The sequence below is a fragment of the Calypte anna genome, chromosome 21, assembly GCF_003957555.1.
Source record: "Calypte anna isolate BGI_N300 chromosome 21, bCalAnn1_v1.p, whole genome shotgun sequence".
In the NCBI taxonomy this organism is placed as follows: domain Eukaryota; kingdom Metazoa; phylum Chordata; class Aves; order Apodiformes; family Trochilidae; genus Calypte; species Calypte anna.
The window spans coordinates 7,519,582-7,538,920 of NC_044266.1; the positions used below are offsets into that span (position 1 = coordinate 7,519,582).

Genomic DNA, 19,339 nt, shown 5'->3' on the forward strand with positions numbered 1-19,339 from the left:
TGCGTAATTTTGTCTCAAAAGAAGAGGGTGACAGCAAGGGAGCTTGTTTCTCAGTGCACTGACACATCCCTTATGGTCCTGATGTCTTTAACATCTCTCTTTAAACATGATATGCCACAGCAGCCCTTAGAGACCCCAAATCCTGTTTAGACACGGTCAGCCTTGATGAAGCTGGGCACTGCTAATTCAGTAACATGGCTGGGAGAGAGATGGTGTGAAAATGCTGGAGAAAAAAGTATTACCTCCTCTCATTCATACTGCAATATCCCCTTCTCTTTTATGCAGGATTGTGGTCTGGAATTTCCAAAATTAAGTTTTACGTGGCAGTATGGTGGATAGACTGTGCTCCTGACACACTCCTGGGAAAGGCAGCCAAGCTGCTGGCATTCCTTAGGGATACCACGTTATGGGAGAGAAGTTTTAATCTTTGAGTCTCATGCAGGATTCCTATCCCATGAAATCAGAAGGAGCTGCTGGCAATGGGGTGGGAAGAACTGGAGGAGGCAGCAGTCACCCCTCCTGCCTTTGGAGGAGGAGCCCAGCCCAGGGCCATGCTGGGTTCAGCAGGTAGGATGTGGCTGCTCCCGAGAGAAAGGAAGTTCTGAAATCAAAGAGGAATTGGGAAAATGCATCTACTTCCTTGAAACAAACCAAACCACCCAAACCAGAGCTCATCTTCACATGAAAATGATGCCTTTGCTCTCAGTTTGAATTCTGTTGGCATGAAAACTCTCTTGCAGCTGTGAGGAAAGGTGCAGGAGAACACGTTTGCTTTTGTTTTGCCCTCTTGTGCACTCAACAGCTTTGTGGATGTACTCAGCTTTTTCCTGCTGAGTATTTAGTTTCCTTTTTAATAAGGGGACCAAGAGACAAGGGTAACACCTGGGAGTGCTTCAGGCTCATTTTAGAAGCTGAGGACAGCTCTGCAGTGTTATCACCCAGCAGAGGAGCATCCCATCCTGAAGCTTTCCCCTTTCTGCTTCCACCTGTACTGGAAGAAACTCTGCCCAGGTCCTTACAGTAGAGCAGAACTGAAGCAAAAGAAAGCAAAATAGAAGCTGTGCTCAGTGCTGGTTAATTCAAAGGACTGAAACCAGAGCAGGTCTCTGGGCTGTGCAGGAGGGGACTGTGGAGAAGGGCTGGGTGGCCTCAGTGATGGTCAGCCCCAGCCACAAAATACAAAGCACTGGCACACTAAGCCTCTTGTTTGCTCTAAGCTGTTTATTGTGCTGCTGAAGGATTTTGTAATCTACTTGGCAGCCAGAGAACATGATGGTCTGAGATTCCCTCCTACCTGTCTTAGTGAGAGAGATCTATTTATATGTATTTTAATCTAGGTCTATCTAATTACCCAAGCATCCATTTTAGTAACCACATGGGTGTTTACTGCTGGGGGGCAAGGGGTGTTTGTCTTTGAGAGTGCCCTGGGACACAAAGCCCAGGTCCAAGGCCAGGTCAGAACAAGGCAGGAATACAAAAAGTGTGCTGGAAGGCTGGCTCACATCCATTATAATATCATTAAACACCATAATCCTGTGAGCCTTTGCTTCCTAATACCATAATGAGTTATTAAAGACTAAGGCAGGGTACTTTGGGGAGAGAGAGTGAGGTTTTAGGTCTGTTTTTTTTATTATTATTTCCCTGCTGCTGGCTCTTGCTGTGGCTGAGCCATTTCTCCATTCATAAGAAGCTGCAGCAGTTGGAGAAGTAAACTTTTTCAAGGCTCTAAACCCACCAGTTTCTGTCTGTTGTGTGCCTTTTCCAGACATGACAATCTGGTTTATTCTGTGCCCTGAGATACCACCTTCCCCCACAGCCCTTACATCCTCTCCAGTAACAATAAAATACAGTATTAGCTAAGAACCAGACAGACACTGCTGGGGGGTGGGACACAGCGTGGACTCCAGAATAAAAATGTTGGAAGCATCTTGCAGTGACCTCTGTGTCTCAGGTCAAGGGCTGAGCATGTTTCTTGGAAATCCTGGTGAGGAAATTGTGTCCTGCAAAGTGCCAGAGCTGCTGAGATGGAGTGAGCTGGTCCTTGCTTGCTTGGAAAATAAAGCAAGAATGAAAAAACAACCAACCCCAAACCCAGTCAAACGTTAGAGGAATGTGCCAGCCATTATTTGCAAACTCTTTAACTCTGGGTTTGGCAGCTCTGGGCTGTATTCAGAGGAAAGGCACTTCCACAACCCCTCCAGCTCAGAGGAAGCCTGGATGCTTTTTAGTTGCAAAATTCCCTTTACTTTAACCAAAGAATGAATGAAAAGGGGTGAAAAAGGTGATAAACCCCTTGGTTTGGGGTATCTGATTTCCTCCTCCCAGCTTTTCCTGTAGGTCTGCAGATGCAAAGCCACTTCAGGTGCTGCCTGAAGTTGGTCCCAGCACCAGTATCTTATCTCACACAGTCACATTGCAGGGGACTTTCACCACCCAGCTGGCACTTCAAGTACCAATCCCAGCTGAATACCAACCTAAGTGCATCATGGGGACATTTTTCTCTCTGAATTTCCAAAATGTGTGTTTGAATTCTATGGCTCAGGAGTGAGCAGCTCCCAGTTCCTCTGTGGTAATGCACATTTTATCAATTTATTTCTCATTAAACATTTCAGGTGCTGCAATGAAAGTAAATAGTCAGCAAAGAGTGGAGGTTTATAACCTGTTCAACCAGTGCTCTGCCTGACTGTAGGGCTGCCTTAGGCTGCTGGTGGGGTTTAGAGTGAAACAAAATCAATCCAGAGTTGTTCCCCTGTCCTGCACCCGTATGATGCTTCACTGCAGAAGGGGGGGGGGGAAATTGTTGTATTTCAGTGGCTCTTACTAAAGAGTTTGAGATTGGTCTCTGGATGGTCAGCTTTACAGACAACTTTTTTTTTTTTTCTCTCCCCTTCTTTCATTCTGTGCACATGGAAAAAGCAAAAAGGGGTTTGGGTTTGAGGTAGTCTGTAGTGAAAATCTCTTTAATTAACAGTGGATTAGTGCTGGATCTATGCTTGAGCTGGAACAGCAGCAGGCTCTTCCTTGTTTTGCTGGGTTAATTGTAATTTTTTGAGGGCAGGAGGGTGCAGCAGGGTTTGTTCCCCACCTCAGCCCTTTCCAACGTGGAACTCACCCCTTGTGGCATTTGCTCCCCTTGTACTAATGGAGATTTATTCCTCTTGTTTTACTTCTGATCAGATCTCATTCAGTGCCCACTCCAAGTGCCCTCTGCTTTGAGGGGAAGCTCTGCTCAATCTCCCTATGGGGGCACACCTGAGAGATGCAGGGGAGAAGCTGGTGCCTTGTGCTGGATGTCCCCTCTGTGTCCCTCCTTGTCCCCTCCCCGCCATCAGTCTGGCTCTGTCACACCAGGAGGCTCTCGCCACGGGTCCGCTTTGCTCTAAGTGCAAAGGAAGGGAGAAAATCAATTCCCATCAGCTGAACAGTGCCCTTTGATTTATTGCTGGCAGAGGAATAAATTCTTTATCTCCCCTCCTGGAAGGGATTGCTTTGGTGTTTGGTACTGGGGGACAATGCTGTAGCACCCCCCTGCCTCCAGCCCTGGAGTCTGGATTAATTCTTCACCACCATGAAGGACTTTCCATCTCCCTGTTTTTGCTGCAATAACCCTTTTTTTGACTTCAAAGTATATTACAGGTATTTAATGATTTAGATTTAATTTGGAAACGGCAAGGCTTGCACATGCCAGGGATCCCTGCTAAGCAGCCGAAGTGTGGGAAGGGACTTTATTTATTTCACCTTTCCCAACACAAAGGATGCTGAGATGACAGCAAAGCCCTGGATGGGGGAGCCAGTCAGAGCATCCCCAAACATCTTCTGCTGACACCTCCACAGGTGATGTTTGATGGTGTTTTTGCAATTAGTGGCCTTGCATGAGGTCTTCTCACAGCAAAAGCAGTGAGTTTATCACCTGTGCAAAGCCAAGTGGCCCTTGTGCATGGTAGTGCTGTGACAGCAGTCTTGTTGGGACAGACAAAACACAAATCTGGGGACATCAGGACTGCCAGTGGGGATTCCTTCCCATCACTCCAGGGATGGGGCCAAAAGGCCTCATTTAGGAGTGGTGGAGGAGTTGGAGCTCTGGTGTCTTCTTCGGAAGACATTGGCCTGCAGGACATGGAGGGGTTGTATTGGTCACCTCTCCCACTGGAAGTAAACCACCTCTCTGCCAAAGAGGATGGGTGTAAATGCCTTTGATTTACACCCAGTTAAATTTCTCCCCTTCATCTTCTAGCTGAGCTCAGAGCAGCAGGAGGTGGGCACACCAGAAACCAGCCCTTGCGGCAGTGATTTGAATGGAAATGACTGCAGAGCCATGTTTTAATTATCTGTAATTGCTCTGCAGGTTAGTGGCCAAATGAGCAACTGCAGAGGCAAAACTGGCCTAATTTGTTGGCAGCAAGTGGGAGCTGACACCCTGACAGTGTGATTAGTGCTGATTTTGCTTTTTTGAAGAAAAAAAAAATCCCCTGGTTTATGGTGGAATTAGAGGTGGCTAAATTCATAGAATCCTGGGGTGGTTTGAGTTTGAAGGGACCTTAAAGTTCATCCAGGGACACCTCCCACCAGCCCAGGGTGCTCCCAGCCCCATCCAACCTTCAACACTGCCAGGGATGGGGCAGCCACAGCTTCTCTGGGAAACCTGAGCCAGGGGCTCAGCACCCTCAAATTAATGAGGGGACTAAAAGTATCCCATGAATTTAGCTTTTTTGTGTGTCTGTGTGTGAATCAGTCACAACCCCATTCAGGTTCCTGCTCTGGTGCTGACAGCCAGGTCAATAATTCCTCACCCAGCAGATAATTCCCACGTGTCTGTGTTGTTTACCATGGGGCTCAGTTTCCCCCCAGGTTTATTGTGTCACTTCCCCAGCTGAAAGGATGGAGAAGCAAACAGCAAGAGCTGTCATCTACCTGTGGATGTGAATGAACTTTATTGATCAAAATATTATAGCTGGACAGGGGTGGAGGAGATCCAAGGCATCCTCCCTGAGCATTGAGATGTCTGGGGGGTTGGTTTTGCTGTGTTTGTACCTACAGTGGAAGGGGAATGGGTCCCCCTGGGGTGCTGTGTTAATGCTACACATCCCTCCTTCCTTTCAGCAGAGGAAAAGGGAGAATCTCCTCTATAAATCCTCGTAGTTATTAAAATTGGAGTTTGCTGCCTGCTAACTTCAAACATCCCGTGATGCTTGCAAGAGGAGCTGCCCTTTAAAAGCTGATTCTTTGTGTTCCCAGTGCTGCAGCCCTGGTTTCATTCCTGATTTGCTGTGGAGACAGAGATGGAGCCCATTCCTTTTATTTTCCCCTGGATAGAGCAGCATGCAACAGAAATCATACACACAATTAAAGTGCATGTTGCCACAAGAGGAACCCAACATGGCTGGGCACATTCTTTCCCTGAGTTACTGGAGAGGAGCATTAAATTGGCTCAAGGGTGGGGGGAAAGTGAGCTGGAGTGTCTTGGCCCCCCAGAACACACCTTGCGCTGCCTCCCCTGTCCCTGCAACCTCAGCAAGGTAGAAATCACCCCACCATTGAGGAGATGGTGAATTGCAGGAGGATGGTGGGATTGCAGCACCTCTGCCCTTGCAGCTGATGCAGCCCTTTCTCAGCCCCTTGTTTAAAGTTTCTCCCACACGGGACCAGGGTGGGCGAGCCTGGATCGAAGCAGAAGGAAATAACCAATACATTCCTTGTTGTGGCACGCCATTTCAAAGAGACTTTGTAGATAGTGATCTTCCCTCATCAGGGTGCTACACAGTGATAGAGGGTGGAAAAGACAAAAAAAACCCAACAAAAACCAGCCCTTTGCTGTGCTGAGTTCCCTGACTGTGCAGGGAAAAGCAGGCAGAAGTGGGTGCTGGCTTGTTCTGCCCCAAAATGGGATTCCCATATGATGGAACTGGCAGCTGTGGCGTGTGGTGGTCAGATCTTCCCAGCCATGGGATTAAGATGTGTGCCTGGAGGTATTTAAGTATCTAATGAACACTGGGAAGCCCCTGCTGGGAATTAGGAAGGTCTTCAAAGGGACTTCCAGTGGGATTTAGGCACCTAACCAGTTTAGGTGTTTTTGAAAATCCCTCTAAGCTCTTAAATAGCTGCTGAAAATGAACCCTGAAGGGAGGGATCCCAGCCCTCCCCACACCAGGGCTGCCAGTGGGGAATCCTCCCTGCTCCCCAGATTAGCCCCGGGATGAGTGTGAGGAATATTTTGAGCCCTTTGCTCCCTTCCCACATCGCCCTGTGATGTTCAAAGAGCATCCAGAGGGGCAGACACGTTCTGAGTGTTAAATAATGTGTGGGTTTTTTCCCCTCTTGCCACCCTCAGCATAGTGTGGGGGTTTTTTTTTCATTTATTCTCAGTCCCCTATAACATTTCCCTTTCTTGTGCTTTTTGTCTGGAGGGGAGCTCTTTTTTTTTGTTTCAGGGGGGGGGGAAATAATCTCATCCCAAGCAATTCTTGGGATAAGTTGGAAAAGCAGAATTGCCTGAATGCAGAGGGGGAACGAAGCAACAAGCAGTGCCAGAAATAATTGTAGATAGGGTAAGGGCTTCAACTGAACTTGGAAAAGGAGTAAAGAAGGGAGAGGTTGAGCTGGAAATGAAAGGTGGGACTGGATGGGTGTGGGAATTGCTGGTGAGACTGGGGAGCTTCCCAGCTGCGGTCTGAGGTTCCTGCCAGGCCCCCCACCCCCCAGCCTGGGGAAGGGGCTGCAGGGGGTTTCTCTGGAAAAAAGGGGGTGAAAGAGCTTGTGTTGGGGGTGTGTGCATGGCCTGGGGGTGGTTTTCCCCTTGCTGGGACTCCCGGCAGCCCCTGGAGCTGCAGTTTCTCCTTGCTCCTGGGGTGGGTTTTGCATGGGAGCATGTACTGCCCGTGGCTGTCCCAGCAGAGTAACAGCCAGGAAGGTGGGGGAAAAAGTCAAATCCTTGGAAAAAAACCCCAAAAAACCAACCCAAAGCAACAGAAAAAAAGAGGCTTTTTAAGCATGTGAGGCTGGGTGAGGGGTGCTATCATTGCATTCTGGCTGACTCCTTCCCTTGAAGAATCATTTCCCATAGCGTTCAGGCAACATTTGCTGGTGGGGCAGGATACATCTTGGATTTTTGGCTGCTACAGACCCAGCTCAGAGCAGAGTGGGGGCAGGGGTCTGCACTGTCCTAGCCATTGCTCTGCTGGCTGGAGTGGGAAAGCAAAGAAGCCCTACCTCCATCTGCTTTACAGCAATGAAGTGACTTTTGATGTGCAAGGTCACTAAGGGCAAAAAAAATTACTTTGGAATTCTATCAAATGCCCTTTTTTGTTGAGTGTTTAAGGGAGTTTTGTCATTTAAAATGATATCCTAGAAAAAATGAAACTGCTTGAGTTGTGGTGGTTTTTTTTTTTTCATGCTGCAGCTTCCACTTTTCCCCCTCCTTATTCCCACGGTGTTTTATCCTGGGTCAGGAGAGAGGCCGGGGTGCCCACCTCCTCATCCCCCTATCCTTGTGTTCAGCTGGTCAGGCCACCTTTCAGAGATGGGTTTGTATTCAGGTGAGGTCTCTCGAGGTGGTCCCTTCTGCAGGAAAAAAACCCAAAACCTCTTACCTGGAGGAGCAATCAGTGCCTGCTCCCTTGGTGTCAGGAGGCGAAGCCTGCGTGGGTTTTATCTCCCCGCGGATGAAATGTTCCTTTCAAACGGGCTTGGCAAACAAATGAGCGAGGCAGAAATACAGATGTGTTTTGCTAATGGCAACACGGTTGCCAAGAATGTATTTAACCGCTAATTTCCTGGGAGGGAATGTCCTCTCCTCCGTGTGAGAATGTTGGAGCTGCAAAGGGGGGTGGTAATGAATGCTGCTGTGCTGCAGGAGGGCTTTGGCAGCCAGCCAAACCCTTGCTGATTTGCTGAATCTTGGTGAGATGCTCTGGACTCCAGCAGGTCTGTGGCAGCACAGGTAAATGCCCAGGATCTGTAGCATGGGTAGAAATTGGGTCTGTGCTTGCACCCTGAGTGCCCCTGCTGCTCCTGGAGGACCTGCTGCTTGGTGGCATCACAAAAGTGGTTTGGGAGCTTAATCCAGTTAGATCTGGGCTAGTGGGTATGGGTTCAGCCCAAACAAGGATGGCAAAGGAGAGCAGAGAGAACCTGCTCTCAAATAGAGGCAATTTCCAGGAAGAGCTGGGGGGGCAGACCCTGGTCTCCTGCACCTGCTCACCATCTCTCTGAAAGCTGAGGAGTGCTTGGATGGTGCTGGCCCTTCCTCAACCAGGAGTAAGGAAACAAATTGCTCAGGGTAGCTTTATTTGTGACCCCTCATCTAAGAATAAAAACATATTTTTAGAAAACCTTTTATTAATTGCTAATCATTTTCCAGCAGCAGAATAAGTTGCAGCTGCAATTCCAAGGGCAACTTAACTGAAATAAGTAAAAGCATCACAGATAGCATCCTGCCCTATTTATAGCTGTGGAGGCAGGGGGGGGAGGAGTTCCTTATGGACTCCTTATCTCTGGAGATGCTGATGGTGATGCTGAAAAGCTGAACTCAGCTCTCAGGGATCTCTGAAGAGGGCAGACTGTGTTTCCAGCCCTCCTTGGGGACCACAGCCTCCTCCATGGGGAGTTTATTTCCAAGAAAATGAATTCCCAACATTTTAGCACTGCAGGTGGGCTGCCACAGCTTATAGTGCTTCTCTCCAATATAAGAAGCTATCATCACAAGACACCCAAATTCCAGGTGTCTGCTCCCAGAAGTCCAGCCTGCAGGTCCTCTGGGCATTTCTGTGCTGTATTTTAATTTCCTTTGCAGTGTTTAGGCTGCCAGTGCCTGAATATACTGCCTGCCCAGGAGCCCTGCTTCCCTTTCCCTGGCCAGAGCCTGGATCAAATCAGTATCCTCTCGTGCCCACGGCTTGGTTGGAGATTAAGGCAGGAGGCTGAGCAAACCCTGCTGCTATCTCTTTTTTAAATTTTTATTTGCAAATTAGGGTTTGAGCCAATGGCCCTCTCTGCTTTGGATCAGCTCCATCTTTATCGGAGGGATTATAACTGTGCTCACTAAAACATATAATCCCTGTGTAACCCCCAGCGATCCTTTCAGGAGGATTTTTTGGCAAGTGGTTTGGAAAGACAGCAGGAAACTCTGGGGTTTATAGGATTACTGTAGTATAAAATTCAAGCTTTGGTATGTGACCCCCATGTTGGTTTAGGCAAAAAAAAAAAAAACAAAAACAAACCCAACCTGGATATACCAGTGGGCTGCATTTTCTGCTGCTTCCCCTTTAAATGGTTCCCTCCCTGTCACCCCTGCCAAACCTGCAGAGCCTGATTTCTGGGTGCAGCAGCTTGGGGGTACATAACAGGTGCAAGTTTGGAGCATCAGGTGTCCAAAGCATTTGCTTTTGGGACAGTGCTGCAGGTCCAAGACTTACAGAAGGAAATATTCTGGTGTTCACAAGCTGTTTCTTGCCAGGGATGCTCTGGGGCTGTTCTTCACCTGCCATCACTGCTCCCCGGCCCTGGGGATGAGCTGGGTCTGTGCTTTGCTCCAGGACATGCTGTGCTGCTGCTCTTCCAGGCAGATAGATTCGGGGTCAGCAGCCCAGAGGAAATTATTTTCTTTCCAAATATTTTTCTTTTTGTTTATTTCTCTTTTTTAAAAATCTTTTCAAACTCAGTGCAGAGTTTGCCAGCAGTTTCCTTTTGGCTTGCTGAACGAATTGGATGCAAGCAGGCAGGCTGGGTTACTGAAGAGGTTTGAGTTTCCTTGTTCACTCTGCTTTTTTTTTTCTTTTCTTTTCAATTAAAGGAAATGGATAGCAGGGAGCAGCACTGAATACCTGTGTGTTGCACGATTTGATTCCTGTCCCAGGAACCAGCTGTGATTACCAGTTGTCTTTGCACTGTGGATTTTAATAGAATTAACTCCAGAGTTATTGTTACTCTCAAAATCCTGTCTAGAGTGGCTTTTGTAAGGCAGCAGCAGACACCACTTGGGTTGTGTTATTTCTCCTCCCTCGCCTGCAGAATTCACAACCAGAATTAAGAGACAGATTTTGAAGGTTAAAACTTCCCAGATTGTTTCCCTCTCAGTTGTCATTTCGGGACAGTTTTGTTTTCTTTTCCAATTGCATCAAATATTTGTAATCCTGCAGGGACTGTGAGGGTGAATTTAAATTTAAAAAAAAAAAAAAAATTAGATTTTTTTTTTTTCTTTTATCCTTTTTGCAGCATCACTAGGGGCAAATGGGTGAAAAGAGCAGCTGACAAACATGGCTCAATTGGCCAAGGCTGGGGCCGTGCTGTGCCTCCCCTAGTGCCTCTTGGTTGGGGATTTGAAGCATTGCCTGAGACTTTCATATCCAGACATACTGAGCTGTTGGCTGGAGACCCTTTTACTCAGCCTGATTTTTAGGTATTTTTGCTTTGGTCTCTCAGGCAGCCCCCAGAGAGAGGGACTTGGCTGGCGTCCTGTCCCAGCACACAGAAGGCACAGAACAGCTGAAATATTAAAACCCTCCCCATCTTGCTAAGGAAAATAAAATGACTTTGAACAATTTTGAGTCATTTTGCACAGAGTGGTGGGTAGCTGGTGCATCCCTGACCAGTTAATTCTTTAATTTTTCCCATTTTAAACCTTAAACCAGTATCCTAGCTGGGTATCCTTTTCTCATGTGCTGTTGCTTGCACCAAGCAAGATGCATCACATGGGCTCCTTCCTGGCTTATTTTTCCCCTCCAAACCCTCAAATTGCTTTGGGTATTTTAGTTATTATTGGCCTGATCTTTTCAGTACAACAATATTTTTCCTGGGGCAGTGCCTGATGTCGGGCACAGCTCAGGAGGGGTCCTGCGAGGGCAGCATAGAAAAGGTGAATGAGATCAAAGCTTTGATTTGAATAAATAGCAGGAAACTTCATCTTCTCAGCAATGCATTGAAAACTCAGACAGGAATTATTCGCCTTGATCACATTTAGGTTTTGAGTTAATACAATTGCTTCTGAGGTACCTGTCTCCTAGGATCACTTATTACTGTTTTCATTTTCTGAGTCTAGCTGTTTGAAAATCAGGACTGGGGTTATGAAGTGTATTTGGAAGGGAGAAAGGTTCCTTTTATTTGCTGTGCCTCCTTAGCTTGTGCAGAACACGGGGGAAAATGCAGCAGTCCTTTCTGTACTGGGGAGGGTGGTGGGGAACTTGTATTTATCAGCTGAAAGCTAAGATTTTCAGGAGTTCCATTGGAGTTAAATAACTGAAGTTTGGGAGGGGGAAAAACCAAAAAGAATCTAAACCAAATAATTAATGGGAGACTTGTGATGAAGGGGTGAAAATTGGCAGCTCTTCTTGCTGCATGCCTTGCTGCATGTTAATCTCTCCTGTATTTTCCTCATTATTCCCTGCATAAACTCCTTCTATCCAGCAAGCTCAGAAAACCCAAGAAGCTGGAAAGCAGCTTTTCTTTTTACTCATAGACTGGCTGTAAAAATCACCAGGATCCCATCCAGCTCAGGAAAATGCTGGATTTGTGTCTACCCTGTTGACAATTCTCCATCCCATGCAAGGGCAGCAGAACCTCTGAAAACAGCAAAGGGCATTGAGGGTTTGTCCCATCCACAACCTGAACTGAGGCACTCTGTGCCTCCCTGGGGGCTCTGAGAGACATTCAGTGCAATTTTAAAACCAAACCAAGCCTTCAGCTGCCTTTTTCCTGCCCTGCTGCTGTGTTTGGGTCCACCAGGAGTGGGTGCACACATCATGGTTTTTTGGAGCTTGTGCTCACCTCATGCTTTGTTGCCAGAGGAATTGCCATGCTTGACCTCCCCAGGTTTTCTGCCTCTCCAGATAAAACATTTCAGAGCGTGGCTTCCTCCAGAAAGCATCACTCTCTTGCTTTATCTTGTTGGAATCCAAACAGATAAGTTGTTTTTTTTCTCTGCCCTGCTGGCTGCTGTTGCTCCCTTGAACACCCAGCTTCTCTCGGCCAGAAGTGATGCTGAGCTTCTCCCATGGGGATCCAGCCCTGGATTCCAACCTGATGCTGCCAGAACCTGGGCTTGAGCTTTGACATACATCTTCTTCTGCAGCTCCTTTTTGGGCTTTGGTGCATTTTAATTTTTTTTCTATATTTGCTTTCCTTGCTTCTGGCTCAAGGAGTTGATACCCATGTGGGAGCAGCTGCCTGCCGGCTCCACAGGCTGCAGCGTGAGCTGTGATTAATAAAAGGCTGTCACTTTTATGAACTTTGCAGCCTAGTGTGTTATTTAATTCCAGGCAGGCAGCAAGTGCAGCCCTCCAAGCTTTAAATGGCTTTTTTTTCTGCCTCTGACAACACTCCTGTTGAGTATTACTGCAGGTATTTCAGAAAAAAAACCACATTTTTGGTAGTGGTCGGTGCTTGGCTCCCAATTCTCAGCCTCCTGGTACCATTTTGGGTTCTGTTTGGTCAATTTTATGGGGCAGAGCTGTATTCATTTCATTTCATTGCAACCAGGTATGCCATGCTGTTTCCTCTGGTGGTACAGTTCTGGTGTCCTGTGAGAGGTTGAAAACCTTCAGGTGTTAAGATTTTTTTCACCCAACACCTCCTGATAGGGAAGGACAAAGGAAGCAAAGTAAGTTTTAAAAAACATAGTTTGCAAGTTCAAAAACTGGTATATAAATTAAATATGTCTCCCTTGCTGCTCAGGCACTTGGAAAGACACTTCAGGTTTGGGGTTTGGTTTTGGTTGTTTTATATATATTTAGAAAGGACAAAAGCTTTTGGCAGTGGGGCTCTGAGTCCCATCAGAATTGTCTGCTTTAGCAGGGAGGAAGCTGCTCAGTGCTGCCCTGCACCGTGCCAGCCATCTCCTTGCTGCACTGCAGTTATTTTTGTCTATTATATATTGTTCTCAGTAGAATTATTCAGCATTCCCCCCCCAACCTGCAGATAAGGGCTGTTCCTAAGTAATCTGGGGTTTTTCCTTGAAGTAAGGTGGGGAGATGCTTTCTCTCCTCCTCTGCAAAACACATGGGCTCCAGCCCTGACCTGGCAATTTTGTTGACTGTTAAGCAGAAAAAGGCAAATATTGTGCAGAAATGCTGCCTCCAGTCTTCTGAAATGATGGCTCTGCCTGAGCTCCTTTTTATCAATGTACTCACCTGGGTGTCATCTCTCTGCTGGAGGAGGGATTTCAAGTCATAAATTTGGGAAGGCTTCTCCTAGGCATCCTTGGCAGCACTGTGGTGGTGTTGCTGGTCCTGCAGAGGCATTGGCATCTTCTGGGGGTCTGAAATGTGTGACTGGTGGCAACAACACAGCTGCTGGGCTTGTCATGAGGCTCCCCACACCTTGATATAGAACAGTTAGGATGGAAAAATCCTTACAAAAGCATCCAGAAGATAGGACTCTGGTTCATTTTTCAGTGGGCAAGTGACAGGCCAGTGTATTTAGTGCTGGCTGTGTTGATGAGGAGCAGGTTAGTGATTGGAAGGTGACCATGGGATACGTGGGATGGGTGAGATGGGGCTGTTTATCCCTGGAGTCATGTCTCCATTATTGTTTCTAACTCAGCCATGAGGGTTGGGCACTCAAATGAACCCAGCAGGACAGCAGCCCCTGCCCTGTGCAGCTCTTGGTGCCTGCCCTGGCTCCAGCTGTGGCCTTTGGTTCAATGTGCTGGGGGAGATGGGGGCATCCTGGCTGAGCATCCATCCCTCCATGGCACCAGGGGATGTTTTTTCTGCAGGTCCTTGTGTGGATGGGGCTGCCTTGGTTAACAAACAGGTTTTTAGAAGCTGTTAGCATGAACCATTAACTCTTCCTTTTAATTATTCAGGTTGCCTCTTTTAAATTTCTTTTTTAAGTGGAGCTAATAGGCTTTGCAGAGGAGGCTTCCAGCCACAGCAGTTCCTCCCCGGAGGAGTTCTGTTTGTGCAATGCTAGCTAATCTCTTTTCTTCATTATCCCTTATCTTCCTCAAGCTGATTAATTGCTTTCAATTGATTTATAAATATTCTGTTGATACATCCAGAGGATGGGGAGGGGAACAGGATGCATCCAAGCACATCAGGTCATTGATCCATGCAGCCCTCTGGAGCTTTCCTAACCTGCATTGCAAAGCCCAGTGATTTCAGCCAGGCTTTATCCCTTCTTTTTTTATTTTTTTTTTTTTTAATTTTTTGCAATTCCTTCAAGCAACCAAAAATGGTCCAGTAGTATAATTTTGATTCTAATTTGCATGCACAAACACTGTTGCTCTTCGTGGTCCCAGCTGAGTGGCTGGAGGTACTAAGGTGGGGCTTGTGCTTTGCCAGCTTCACCAGTGGCCAAGTGCTGCCCAAGTTCCAGCTCCATCAGTGCATGAAGTCCACTCCCAAAGCTCTATCTTACCCCTCCTGGTGCCCCCCAAAACGTTCATGGGTCAAATATTTGTTTCATCTGGCTCTGTGGCTGCTGGAGGTGCAGGTGGGGACATGAGTGGGGACATGGGAAGGTCTCTGCTCACCTTCCCTCTGTGTACAGACTGGTCCCATGCCTGGTGCCCAGCCAGCAGCTGGCTGGAAGGGGTCAGAAATGGGGTCTGGAAGGGGTCAGAAATGGGGTCTGGAAGAGTTCTGCTGACACTGATCAGTGCAGCAGAGTCGGGGGCAGCAGCCTGGCTGGCAGAAGGGGTCATGGAAAGATGGTTTTGTGCTGGATTACCTACTTTGTGTACAGATGTGTTTATTGCTGGAGTGGTTAATGAAGAGGAATCATTAGAATTGCTTATTTGAAACTCTTGAGAAGCTGAAAAGCAGATTCCAAAAAATCATTAGAAAAGACAGTAACATCTGGTTGGTAAAGATAGTGTCCCAGTTTGGAGGTGAGTTCCCTGCCTTCAGCCCCATAAAAATCATGCACTGAGGATGCAGTGATTAATCCATCCAAGTAGGATCCCTTTTTTATTATTTTTCTTTTTTCTTTTTCCCCTCTTATGATTTCTGTGCATGCAGTCCATTCCTGTTTGGGGTGGGCTGGCCCAGGGGACACAATGGCCCTTGGTGGCCTTGCAGTCTGTGTGGCTGTGCTGCCAAACCCAACAAGCACATGACTGCAAAACTTGGAGACCTGACACCTAGCTCTGCTCCATTGCAGGTTTTGTTGCTGTTTGATTTATTATAATTCTGCTTTCTTTTTATTTTTATTTACTAGCATTTTTTGTTATAATTTTGATTTGTTATTATTTAGCTTTATTATTACTTTGCTGTATTATTATTATTTGCCTTTATTACTATTTTGCTTTATTATTATTTTGATTTTTTTCAGTGATTTCTTTTTGTTCTTACTTTGATTTCTTATTCTCCTCCTTCACCATAATGTGGCTGGTGGCACAGGCACAACCTCAGTGTATAGCAACTTAATGACATGTTGCTAATTAGGGCTTGCTGAGGTATTTGCAGTTGTGTAATTTCTTTGTCATCATATATGGTAATATATTCACTGCAGCATGACATAGGATGAGGTTCAATCAATAATATAAAACCCAGAATAACACTGAATCTATATGAGACAGGCTTTTCCCCCCAAGCTTTATTTTAAAAAGGAAAATATTGATTCTGGTGGGGTTGAGGGCTTGAAAGCCCTCAGAGAGCCCACGTTTCACTAGTCGATGCCTAAGCAGGGTGGTCAGCCTCATCCTGTCCCCTCTGAAGGGTGCAGGGCAGGTTTTGGGTGCATGGCCCAGGAGAGATGTGACTATAAATTGGCAAGAAGCTCAGAAATGTAGATTTTGGGGATTCACTCCCTTCTAACTGCTCATCACCCAGGATGGAGCAGGGCTGTATTGGCTTGGGTGCCAGGGGAAACAAACCTCCCCAGAGTAGATCCTGGTTTCCCCCAGTTATTGTCTCTGAATGCTAATTACAAGGGATAATTTCTGTTTGTTTTCTTTTGTTTTTTTTTAAACCAAATTCCCCCTGTTCTGATCTGTATCATCTCTTTTTGTGGGCCGTTATCTTTGTCTCATTACAGCCTTTTAGCATTTGAATGAAAACAAGGAAGCCAGAAGTTGTTAGGCATAAAACGCCTGTGATAACAACCATAATTCTGATGATAAAATTAAAAAAAAATTAAAAAACACAACAGAAGTAATTGTGATGAGCTTGGGAGACTGTACCAAGCAAGACTGCAACCAGGAGCATGGGAACTGGCACAGTTAGCCCTTTACTTGTTCCTTTTTTGGCTCGTTACATTGCAAACAGGTTTTGTGTTGCTATTTTAAAAAAGGGGAAAGTGAAAGTATGGCCTGGGTAGGGACATCAGGAAAAAAAAAACCAAAAAAACCCAGAGGATTTTTCTGTGAGACTTCAGTTAATCAATGCAAAAAAAACCTCTCAGTGATGCACGTGCAATTTTTGGGAGCTTAAAATACTCCGGCAGCGCTGGAGGAGGAGGAGGAGGTGCCAAGTTCCTGAATGAAAATGACTCTTTACCACCTCTGGTTTTGGAGCCAGATCTCTGGCAATTAATCCTTCTCCTCACAGGGAACGTTTTGCAGCCTCCTTGCCATCAAGTTGTTAACTTGGTGAGAGCAGACGGAGGCTTCCCGAAATTCCCAGCTCACTTCAGTGACAAAGCCAATTTGTCACGACTGAAATGTTTGACAAAACTCTGTCATTTTTTGAGAAAAAATTTCCTGGAAAAAAAAAAACACAAAGGGAAAAAAAAAAAAAAGAAGAAATCAGCTGTTTCCAAACGTCTGCTCTCTTGTGTTCTATTTTTTGTTCTTGTTGGGAAGGGGGTTTCCATGGGCATGTGGGGAAATGTTTTAGCAAGTTTTCCAGGAAGTTGGTGGCATTTTGGCACTGAAGACCTTGTGCAGGGTCTCCTGGTTTGTCTGTTCCAGTTGTTGTGTGTGTGGTTTTCATGGACAGATGTGTTCTTCAAGTCAAATGTAGCTCTGCAAGGGCCACCAGCTCCTGTCCAGAGGGACATCACTGACCTTCTCAGAGATCCTGCTCCTGGGGCTTAGGTTTTTCAGCAATCCCTGCAGGTTGCCTGTGCCTTCAGGGTAACACTCCACAATCCACACCACTCTGTGGTTCTGGGACATCCCTATGGTCAAGAAGCATTTCAGAGTGGGTCTTGGCAGCCCTGGCACACACTGGGGTTTGGAGCAATGAGAACCACGGCTCACTGCAAACCAAACCCAAGTCCATTCCCAAGGCTCTGGTGAGGAAGCAGTGGGGCAGGGAGGACCTGGCTTATTGACCCAGTTCATCTGACTGAATCTCTCCCTAGCCAGGGGCAGCTCACAGTCACGCACTGTCACCTGCTTCCTGAAGGCTTCAAAGCTGCAGCATGCTGGGCGTGCCTCAGTTTCCCCATGCCAGAGCTGCTGCTGCTGTTGGGTGGGTAACTGGGTTCAGTGGCTGGTGGAGGCTTTGCATGCCTGGTGCTGTTGGAAAGCAGAGTCTGGTGATTATTATATTTTTATTAGGTTTTTTTTTTTTTTTCAGTCCCAGATTGATCTTCATCTCTTTAGGGGAGAAAATAAATCTTAAAAACTGGGTCTGCTGTGGCAGTGGGTGGACCAAGGTAGGTAGTGGTGTAGCCTGTAGCATGGGGAGCTAAAAAAGCAACACCCAAAGAACCCCAAAAAAGTGGGATTTAGAGCGCTTATGTTCTGTGGTGTACATTTCTGCAGTTTTTATTAGCAAATAGCCAGTGGCCCCTACTTTCTCGCTGGGTTTGGCTGCATCCCTGCTCACCCCATCCTTGGGCTCCACCTCCCTGCCCTTCCTCGCTGTTGGGACCAGTCCTGGCTGTTTGTGGGGAGGGGTCTGGGATGCTGCAACCTGCCTGGATAAAATAAATAACAAAAGTAGATAAATAAATAAATATATAGGAAATTAAGTGAATGGCGCTTACTCCTCTTGCCAAGAACAGCCGTTTGCTGGGAACGGGGCTGCCTTGCGGTGCAATAGCTCGTTTGTGCCTCAGTTTCCCCTCCGATGGCTGGGTGTGCGGGCAGAACCGTGACCCGGCGGTCCCAGGCAGGGTCCTGGCCGCTGTTCCCCGCTCCCGGGTGGGTGGGCGGGTGGTGGCCGGAGCGGTGGCCGGGGAGCCGGGAAGCATTTCCGCTGCGGGTTCCTGCCCGGCCTTTTGCTCTCCGGGACGAAGAAGCGTCCGCCTGTTGCGGGCCCCAAGTCCGGCCCGGCCCGGTCCGACCCGGCCCGTTCACCTTGTCTTAGCGTCAGCCACTCCTCTGCTCGTCACACCGAGCAGGAGCAGCTCACCCACCGCCGGCCGGAGGTCACATTCCCGGCACAGGTAGCGCTCGCCGGACTTCCGCGCCCCGTCGGGGAGGAGCCTGGGGAGGGGGGGGGGCAGAACCGCGCAGCCCCCCGACCCCCGCCATGAAGTCGGAGCAGGAGGAGCTGAAGCCGGCGCCGTGCCGCTGCCCGCCGGGCTTCGCTTCGCGCCCGGCCTATTGTTCCTCGCCCAAGGAAGGGCGAGGGGCGACGGGGGACGGTGCCGGGGCCAGGCGGCTCTGCCCCTGCTTAGCCCACGCAGGTAACCGGGGGTGGGGGTGACTCTAAGCTCGGGAGGGGGTCCCGGCGGCCCTCGGCGTGGGAGGTGGTGGGAGGCAGCCCGGCGTCTGTTCCTTCCCCTGGCTTTCTGCCGCTGGAGCTCGCTTCCTCCTGGGAGAAAGGAAAGGAGGGCTGGCGAGCTGCCCCTGCGCTGGCCGAGCCCAGCCCGGGGGTTGCTGTGCTCTCCCCTCCACACCGGGAGGGAAAGTTGAGGGCAGGGCCGAGGGGCTCCGGGTCCCCCAAGGCGGTGGGGAGGGAGGGAAGGCGGGCGGCTCTTTACACCCCGTAGTCCATTTTGTCCCTCCGAGAAGAAGTTGGAGCTCGGCAGCCGGTTGCGGGGGCTGCTGCGGAGGTCGCAGCCCCACTGGTGGCCGCTTTTAAACCCTGGGAGCTTTTGAAAGCCTCGGGCAGCCTCCTGAAGCCCTCTGCCTTCCCCCCACTCTGCCTGCCCCCCACCGGCACGCAGGAGGTTTCTATCAGGTTTTATTTCTTTACGTCTGCCGTGAGACACCCGTCAGCGTGCAGACTTCAGCTGGCTGGGAATATGGTTTTTTGGGGAGGGTGGGGGCTAGGAGGACACGGGGGTAACTCTGCAGGCGGGAGGTCCCTGCGTGTCCTGCCCCGTGGCCATGACCAGGAGGGCTGCAGGCACTGGGTAATGGTTCACGGGCAGGGTGTGCAGCGGGGGATCCCATCCTGGGGCTGTGACCCTATGGAATTGTTGGGGCTGAGCTGGTGCCTTGACTCGGGAAATGCTCAGAAATGGTGTTTGCAGGGATTTGTGCTCCGGGGCTGAAAGCTGTAACCTG

At 48.3% G+C, this 19,339-nt stretch overlaps 1 protein-coding gene and 1 long non-coding RNA gene across 4 annotated transcripts in view; one reads left to right on the top strand and one right to left on the bottom strand.

The window, feature by feature from the left end:
• The window catches only part of KAZN (kazrin, periplakin interacting protein), a 73,235-nt gene that overhangs the window by 38,062 nt on the left and 15,834 nt on the right, over window positions 1–19,339 (top strand). For 2 of the 3 annotated variants that reach the window (XM_030463807.1, XM_030463808.1), the window contains exon 1: window positions 18,342–18,513. The exons of the other annotated variant lie outside the window; for it this stretch is intronic. In XM_030463807.1, coding sequence (XP_030319667.1) covers window positions 18,357–18,513 — 157 coding nt within the window. In that variant the 5' untranslated portion in view covers window positions 18,342–18,356. Of the gene's footprint in view, window positions 1–18,341; window positions 18,514–19,339 lie in introns of those variants that run through there. 3 annotated transcript variants of the gene reach the window in all.
• LOC115599507 lies at window positions 12,349–18,031 on the bottom strand. The gene is made up of 4 exons (XR_003988479.1): window positions 17,869–18,031; window positions 16,940–17,395; window positions 13,119–13,307; window positions 12,349–12,562 (listed from the first exon to the last, which is right to left on the bottom strand). It is a non-coding gene; the product is annotated as an uncharacterized LOC115599507 (long non-coding RNA).